The sequence below is a fragment of the Manacus vitellinus genome, unplaced genomic scaffold (assembly GCF_001715985.3).
Source record: "Manacus vitellinus isolate BGI_N305 unplaced genomic scaffold, ASM171598v3 scaffold_35_pilon, whole genome shotgun sequence".
NCBI lineage: Eukaryota > Metazoa > Chordata > Aves > Passeriformes > Pipridae > Manacus > Manacus vitellinus.
Window position 1 is genome coordinate 4,843,118 of NW_021940498.1, and position 8,917 is coordinate 4,852,034.

At 52.9% G+C, this 8,917-nt stretch overlaps 1 protein-coding gene across 1 annotated transcript in view; it reads right to left on the reverse strand.

Moving 5' to 3' along the window:
- Positions 1-1,752: 1,752 nt before the first annotated feature.
- The window catches only part of MOGAT2 (monoacylglycerol O-acyltransferase 2), a 13,274-nt gene continuing 6,109 nt past the window's right edge, over positions 1,753-8,917 (reverse strand). The window contains exons 3-6 of the mRNA XM_029961500.1: positions 4,775-4,979; positions 3,308-3,482; positions 2,987-3,186; positions 1,753-2,320 (exon numbers count right to left, since the gene is read on the reverse strand). Coding sequence (XP_029817360.1) covers positions 2,166-2,320; positions 2,987-3,186; positions 3,308-3,482; positions 4,775-4,979 — 735 coding nt within the window. The 3' untranslated portion in view covers positions 1,753-2,165. The remainder of the gene's footprint in view (positions 2,321-2,986; positions 3,187-3,307; positions 3,483-4,774; positions 4,980-8,917) is intronic.

An 8,917-nucleotide genomic window follows, 5' to 3' on the forward strand; every position in this document is an offset into this window, starting at 1 on the left:
TGTACCATTTGTGCCTCCAGCTGAGCCAGTCCCAAGCTCAGAGTCCAACCCTAGTGCTGTTTGGTTTGACTGGCTGTTTTGGGCACTGCTGCTTCCTTAAGGCTTCTCCTGCCTTGTGCAGCCCTGGAGGAGTTTTAATCCTCCAGACAGCTCTGAGGAGGCTGAAATAGCACCAAAGCCTCGGGATTTACAGAGTTTCACTCCGAGCCAGCTCTGGCCTCTTGGGATGAGACCCCTCTTGGTGCTGAGCCCCTGAACAGCCCGGGCTGCAAGGACACCCATGAGTTGTTGTTTCAATGTTATATTTATATATTTAACACAAGGCCAGGCACTGACCCCTCTCTCCTGGGTTATGTAGGTCCCTGAGGGATCAAGGGCATGTTCCAGTCTGTGGCTAAAACTGACCTTGAGGGAAGCCAGTTCTGTGTAGCCAACCCCTTCCTCTGACTCCTCTCCTTTGCTGTTGGGTCTCCCTGACCACCCCATCACCCCTCAGGCAGCTCCTGCATCCTCCTCCCCACTCCTCCCTGGCAGATTTCCCTCACCAGTCATTTTCTGCCTTTCCTCTCCTTCAGGATGTCAGCACCACTCAGGATGACCCAGCTGGGGGTGGGTGACCAGTGGCAGGGAAGGCAGAAGAAAGGATGGGAAAAAAAATCTGGAGCCAGGATAAAGTTTGGATGGGGATGAACACTGAAAAAAAAGGGTGGGAGAGAAATATTTTAATTTTTCTGGTGCATAAAACTTCCTCCTGTTCAGGCACCTCTGTGCTTAATTAAGGACAGTATAAAAAAAAAATCTATTTATAGAAAGCAAGGAAGAAATCATAGCAGGTGACCTGCTTTATTTGACTGGATTAAGGGTGGGATTACAGGAGCGTTTAGAAATGTTGATAAGGGCTCCACCAAATTCTTCCCTGTTACTGCTTGTTTCCTGGGAATAGTTGGATTTGCAGCAGGTCATTCAGATTAAGAATCCAATGGAATAACTTGCTCAGGGAGGGAGGAAAGGGGAAAGGAAACGAAACCCAGTGATGGCCCCAGTATTGTCAATTGAGGCAGAATTTTCACTTTTGAACAAGGAAAACTTGTCCAAAAATGCAATTGTTGCAGTTTCAGGGACAAAAACGAAGTGCACGTGATCTGTGGGATTTTTGGTGACTCCTTGAAGGTTGGGAATGGGATGTGGGGGAAGAGAAAGGGAAATGAAGGGGGAGAGAGAGAGAAGACGTGAAGGTCTCGGGGCTCTGTAGGGTGGTGCAGAGCTGATCTGAGCAGGTGGCTTCCTGCCACCCGAAACTTCCACGCTGCAAAATCCCATTAAGTGCAGAGTTTAACCAAGTTCTGGATGTCAAAAAGCAGCAGCTTGGTCACCTACCAAACGTGGCTCTCCCAGACTCCACCCCAGGGGATATTTCCTGCCCCAAATCACTTCTCCCTGCCCTCCCGTGCTCCTCTCCCCTTGGGAAATGGTCTCACCTGTAAAACAAAAAGCGCCTGCAGGAGGAGGGGGTCTCATGCAGGGGGGTCTGGGGTGACATTAATCAGGGTAGAAGCAGCACTCCTGGAGCCCAGGGATGCTGAACCCTCTGGATGAGCCCTCTCTTAGCCTTTCCCTGGTGTTGCTGCTGAGGGTGCCTGGCACCAGGCTACGGAATATGAGCTCACTGACAAACTGTGCTGCAGGTGGGGAGAAAAGAGCTCAGAGCAGTTACAGGCACCAAGCAAACAGTGTTTGTTTGTTGATCAGGGTGAATTATATTTTTAAAAAACCACATACATTCAGCAGGAATTATGGCTCATCATCCCATTTCAGAATGAAAATAATGCAAAGGAAACTTTAAGGAATTCAGATCCGCCTGGAAATATCTGGAAAAACTGCCATCCAAGGCAGGCTGGGAGTGTGCTGGGGAGTTTCAGTAGTGCTGTCCACAGATGGGATTTTTTTTTTCTTCTCCTTCTTTATACCTTCCACGTGTCCCCTGTGTGATGAAAAAACAAAAATTCTGGCTCTACACCCATCAAATCCTGGGAAAATCAAGTTCCTTCTCCCTACACTGTACAGATTGTATGTTAACTGTGACTGTGTTGAGGTTGTGAGATAGTTCCAGGGAAAGGGAAAGCCTGGAGCTTGATCTCCGTGGTTTCACCTTGCTTGGAGGCACTCTAGATAAACTCCAGGTGGCTGTCAGCTGGGACGTTATACTGAGCTTTGTGCTCCTCAAAGAGCTTGGACAACTCATTCAGGTATTTCTCGTGGACTCGATCCACTTCTTCCTCAGAGGGTTTCTGCTTCTTCTGCACTGGAATTGGCTTCCCAACTGGAAAAGAAGCACAGGCATTAAAGAGGAGCCAGTGGCAGGCTGTCTAAACACACTTGCAGTTGAGTTGCTTCCACTCTGCTCAGATTAAAGTTTTTATGAATCGTTTGTTTTTTGTTAGGGATCAAGTGCCCCCTTATCTTAAGAAGATCACGTTTAATTCGAGGTAAACCTAAATGTTTTTATTCCTAGCACAAGAATAAGCATCTTCCCGTCTCCCAGAGCCAGCAGGAGCAGGACCAGGTGCCTGCACAGGGCAGGGGGGGGTCCATGAGGCTCCTCTCGTGCTCTGGGCTCTCGCTCAGATTGTGTTTGTCAGGTGAGGGAGGGTTTCACCACCGTGTAACACAATCCCTCACCCAGCTAATGGAGAGCCCTGGTGATACCGCCCAGCCCATAAAACCATTGAGAAGATGCAAACAGGTTGTAATGCCATTAGGAGTAATTGCTGGCTGTCAAACTGAATCAGTGGGGTGAGCTCCAGCCTTTCCAAACAGTGGCTCTGGCTGGATTAATTCCCCGCATTAATTCCCCGGGTTCACGGGCCGCACGGTGGGCCAGGCGTGGGGTTGTTGAAACCAGGCAAAAGTTCTTCAAAACCAAAGGTCTTCTGAGCCGTGGTCTCCTACGGGCCCGGGGGTGCCAGGGCTGTGGGGAGGGACTCACCCACGGTGCAGATGGGGCGCCGGTAGGGCACGAACCCGAAGCTGTACTGGAAGATGCCTCGCGCGTGGAAGAGGGGCAGGGAGATGCCCATGACCCGCTGGAGCCGGTGCTGGATCCACCTCAGCCAGGAGCCCTTGGGGTTCCACACCTGGTCGAAGAGGTCGTTCTCCCCGAAGGAGAAGGCGGGGACCAGCGGGGTGCTGCGGCAGAGGAACCCGGGTTGGGGCTGTCAGGATCAGCCCAGCCCTCCCCAAGCCCCCCCGTTCCCGTCCCACACCCCCCGTCACCCCGCCCAGAGCCCCCCACCACGTTCCTGCTCACCCGTGCTGGATGGCCAAGCGCACGAAGCCCTTCCTGTTCCTCAGCAGCAGCGTGCAGGACCCCGGCCGGGCATCCAGGGCCTCCTGAGCCCCCCCGACGATGATGGCCAGCAGGTTCCCCCCCCCCGGCCTCTGCAGCACGTGGGAGGCACTCTCCTTGTCAGAGGCCACGAGGCCTGGGGGACACAGAGGGGTGAATGATGAGATCTGTCAAACCCACCCCACTGCTGTGCTCTGGGTGTTTTCCCCCCCACCCCGTTATCCATCTCTGGAGGGGTGCCAGACTCTTCATTTCCAGAGTTTTCCTGCTCTTTGGCCCCCTGAAAGGTGCTGGGTTGGTGCACAGCCCTGCTGGGTGAACACACAATTATCCCTTTGCTGTCTGCCTCAGAAGGGAGTAATGAGGGGAAAAAAAATTGGGAATAAAATAGACTGAGAACTAACTGCGCTTAAGCCCCAGGGAAAATCTGTTTTGGTTTGTTGGCAAGTGAAACCACATCCAATCCTGAACCGTTCTAAAGTCAGGGAAACATTTGCTTTAGGTCAAAATGTGAATTTCAGTGGATGCTGCTGATTTAAAGTGGAATGTAATGAGGGATTTGGTCCCTTGATGTTGTTTACTTGCAAGAGTCAGAAATCTTTAATTCAGAAATGACAAAGCGACATTGTCTTGATTATCTAAAAAAAAAAAATAAATAAAATCCTTGTTTCAGGGGCTGAAATAATTTGCAAATTAAAACTTCTTTGTGAAACGGACTCAATGGACCTGAAAATGAGCTATGCACCCAACTCCTGCATTACAGGGATTAAACCTTCCCTTGCCTGGGTCACAACTCTCTCCCATCTCACTGTTTTGATTCCTCACCGTCCAGGTAAATACTTTTTCAGCAGCAGGAGCCAGAGTTTCTGTGCAAAACAGGGTGATGGATGCCCTGGGGTCCATCAGGTGGAACTGGATGCCTACGTTTAGTCTGTTGAATTCTGCCCACATTCAGCTGGAGAAGTGGCCATGCCCAAGCCCACTGATGAGAGATGGAGGCCATCCTGCCAGGCTCTAAACATCTCTCAAAATCCCCTTTACCCTCTCTCAATTTAATTTTTACCTATTCCATTTTCTATTCCCTTTTGCTGCTACTCCTTCCTCCCCCTGCCCCATCATCCTGCAGCAGCACGAGCTGCTGTTTTCATCCTCTCACCCTGCAAGCAGCAGATACTTCTGCTCACAGTTTGCTCTGCCTTTTGCTGTGGCACAGCCCCTGGCTGGGATGCCCTGAGCTCAGAGACCATCTGTGAAGTGGAACTGCAGAGATAACAACTAGGAGGGCAATTTGTAACTTCAGGGTGTTTTCGGGGTGCCAGCTGCAGCGGCTGCGTCCACGCACGGGGTCCAACCGGCCACAGATGGGGGAAAACAGCCCCTTGGCTTCTTTTCCCCTCTGTCTCCCACCCCCCCAGCCGTGCTCCTCACCTCCACTCATCAGGTAGTCCCTGAGGAAGGGCACCCGGAACCACAGGGAGAGCATCATCAGGTGGGGGGTGATGCCCGGGAAGAGCGTGGAAAAGCCCGAGGCCTCCGTGCAGAAATTGAGGAAGGCTCCAGTCGCCAGGACCCCGTGGGGGTGGAAGCCCAGCAGGTAGTTCTGCCTGGGGTCCAGCTCCGTTGTCTTCACCAGCTGGACACGGGGATGAAGCCAAGAAGGGGCTGTGAGTCGGGGCTGTCACCTCTGGGGGGGGAGTGTTTGCTCTGCAGAGCAGGTGAGGCGTTCCTGGAGGGGCTTCCTTAGCACCCACCATGCCTTCTGTTGGAAAAGGTCCACTGGCCCAACCCCATCCTTTTTCACCCAACTGTGTTTCATTGCCAGCGTTTCCATCTCCCCCCACCCATGGGCCCAAGATGACTTTTCCAAAGGCCCAGTCCCTCGTGCTGCCTTGGGCTGCTCCAGGTACTGTTGGGAGCTGGCTTGGTGTAAAATGTCCTCCAATACAATTCTTAATACGGGGAAAAAAGCTAAAAATCAGTGGAATCACCATCCCTGAAGGTGTTCAAAAACCATGTGGATGTGGCACTTGGGGACGTGGTCCAGTGGTGACCGTGGCAGTGCTGGGGGAACGGTCGGACTCGATGGTCTGAGAGGGCTTTTCCAGCCTAAACAATGCTGTGATTCTGTGATCACAGAGCCACCACGAGTTTCCAGGCAGCTCCAAGGCTCTTGTGCTCAAGCAAAACCAAACCCTGTGCATTTTTGGGTGTCACCCCTCCCAGAACCCCTGTCCCCCTCGGGGTGCAGCTGACGGTGTTTGTGCCCTGCTGGAGCAGCCAGAGCTGCAGGTTAATGGTGGGGCTGTATTTCCCTTCCTTCCCTCATGGCTCATTTCCCCCCTGTCCCAAAGCTCTGTTGACTGTTCGCATGAGCCCACTCAGGCGCCTGCTCCTAATGAGGGGGTGGACAAACATGAGTCCCCCCCTGCCCAAGTGCAGACCTGTCCAGCAGGAACAGGGCAGATGGCCCAGTCACTAAGTGCCCGGGGCCCCTGCCACCCTGTGCTCTTTTTTTGAGCAATCTCAGCTTGCATCAATGTTCCCTGCATTCATCTTCAGCTCCCAAACAGCCCTTCATCTCCAGGTGATTTATGAGCAGGGAGGGAAGGCGAAGGCTCTCGGTGTGTTGGAAACTGCAACGTTTGTGGCTCTGTGTTGCCCTGGGGAAAGAAGGTCCCCATTTGGTCACAGTGCCTGCTCACACCTGGATGAGCTGGGCAGAGCTCACAGAGAAACCAGGGAGCCTGGACAGGGCTGAGGAGGAAATCTGCAGCAGAGGAGAGACTTGGGCAAAGTCTCTCACACTGAGGTCAGGCCCCTGGACTCTCACCCTCCCTTCTCCTTCTGGAAATTCTTTAACACAGAAACTCCACCCTCCCTTCCGGATTGTTCCCACTGGCTATTCCCTCCTCCCCTCTCCACCTGCCAGAGGTCAATCTCCATTCCCAAACCGCCAGGGAAGTTAATCCCTGACCCTGCACAGCCCCAGGTGCCTTACAGAGCCGGGTTGGGGTGCCAAGGGGTGGGACTGTCCTCCCTCCTGCCTTGCATGGGTTGTCATTCCCACACCCTCTGGAAGGCGCTTGCTGCTCTGGGCTTTGTGGGTGAGTGGAACATTCCATAATTGTGCAAGGACTTCAGTGTCCAGCCAGGCCAGTGTCACACGTGTGAGCACCTCACTGAGCCAATGCCCGAGCCCAGGTCAGCCAGGAGCAGTTCCTCATCTCCCAGGTGCCAGGGGTGCCCAGTTCCTGTGTCTGGCGTGTGTTCTGAAGGCAGGGAGCTGCAGCAGCTCAGGGCTGTGCCCTCCAAACCCAGCCATGGGGGTTTGACTTCCTCGAGCTGCCCCCTGGCACGGTCAGGGTGCTGCCTGGTGTCCTGGCTGCTGCCAGCAGTGATGATCCCTTCTCAGAGGTGCTATGAGGCCCTTTGCATCCCAGAAGGGGGGTGATCTTGGCCTTCCTAACAAATCCTAATCATTTAAGTTGGAAAGCCCTCTAAGATCATTGAGTTCAACTGTTCCCCCAGCCCTGCCAAGGCCACCACTAATCCATGTCCCCAAGTGCCACATCCAAAGAGCTGTTTAATTCTTCCAGGGATGGGGACTCCACCCCTGCCCTGGAAAGCCTGTGCCAGGGCTGGACAGCCCTTTCAGTGAAGAACTTGCTGAATTTAAATTTGGGTTTTGAAGGATGAGATCTATTTTGTGCTTCATCGTGGAAAAAATATCTTGATAGCTACAGTTTTTCAGGGCTTGCAGTGATTGCTCTGAAACAGAAAACTCCCCTTATTCTCTCTGCTCAAATATGAGTCCAAGACATGGGTGAAACCCTGTCCCAGTTCCTCCAGCTCCTGAGTGAGACCTTCTCCATGCATTGCCAGCTGAGCCAGGGAGCTGCACATGCAAACTTCCAGGAGCCCCAAAAAGAGCCCATGTCCTGGTGAGGATCTCAAGCAAATTAATCCAAATCAATTTTAAACTGGATTAGTTAAATGGCATTAACATCCCAAGTAGATGCTCTTAGATGGAATTAAAGTGCCCCTCATTTAGTATTTGTTTTCTTTGGGTTTTAATTCATTTTGGAGGGGAATTAAGCTAATTGGAGTTAGGGCTTCTGAGTGACTTTACCAGCCCAGGAGTTCAGCACTGCTTTACCCAGCCTGATTTAATTCACCCCTTGAGATGTGGCTGAGATTTTCTATGGACTGGACTGTCATGCCCCAGGCCATGGGCAGGCAGAGAACAGGCAATTCCCTGTGTGAGGCTGGGCACTGATGCTTGAGGAGAGGGTGGGGAGGCCCTGGCACAGCTTGGTCAGAGAAGCTGTGGCTGCCCCTGGATCCCTGGAAGTGTCCAAGGCCAGGTTGGACGGGGCTTGGAGCAACCTGGGATAGTGGGAGGTGTCCCTGCCCATGGCAGGGGGTGGGTCTGGGTGAGATCCATGAGGATCCCTTCCAACCCAACCTATCCTCATCAGCTCACAGCAGGCATCACTGATTATCTGTTCAAACCTAGTCTGGCCCAAAGAGATTAATTTTAAACCCTTTGGTATATTTTACATGATATTATAGTGCAGCTGATGGTGCAGTACCTCAGCCAGGTACTGGAATCAGAGAATCACAGAATTATTAGGGTTGCAAAAGTCCTCTGAGACCATCAAGTCCAACCATTCCCCCAGCACTGCCAAGCCCACCACCAACCCATGGCCCCAAGTGCCACATCCACACAAGCTTTTAAACAACTCCAGGCCAATTCCAGGCCTATCAGTTGTATTAAAAAAAAAGGACTAGAGCAGGGTTAAAATGCAGGGAAATGAAGCAGAAGTAACTCTCCTGGGCAATGCATTTGGATTCTCCCTGCTTTCTTCTCATCCACTTTTTAAAAACATCCAAACTCATTCAGGTCCTGCCTGACCCTTTGGCTCCCAAACCACAAACTAAAATACAGCCAGTTCCAAGGGGAGCAAACCCAGCAGCAAAGTGGTTCCTGGGCAAGGGCGGGCTGGGCAGAGGGTGCTCCTGGCACACAGCACGGGGGCACAGCTCAGCTCCACACTGCCCACCACCCTGCCCACACAGCAGTGCTCAGCCCCCACAGCAAACACACCCAGGGGTCCCTCCAAGGCACCAATTAAAGCTGCTGCCCAAACCCTGGTGTTCCTGTTTGCTGCTGGGATTGGGGATGATCAGGAGCCACGTTTAATCTTCCCAGGACATCTAATTCTCCAGGGCTGAGCAAACTCCATCCACACACAAACACAGCCCTGGGTGCTGGGGGCCAGCCTGCTTTGTGTCCCTGGATCCCACTTCTTGTGCTCCTGCTCTGGCTGGGGCTTTGGGCAAGTGAGGGGGTTCACCTGGAGAAGAGAAGGATCCAGGGAGACCTGAAAGCCCCTTGCAGGGCCTAAAGGGGCTCCAGGAGAGCTGGAGGGGGACTGGGGACAACACAGGGAATGGCTTCCCACTGCCAGAGGGCAGGGTTAGGTGGGATATTGGGGAGGAATTCCTGGCTATGAGGGTGGGAGGCCCCGGCCCAGGTTGCCCAGAGAAGCTGTGGCTGCCCCTGGATCC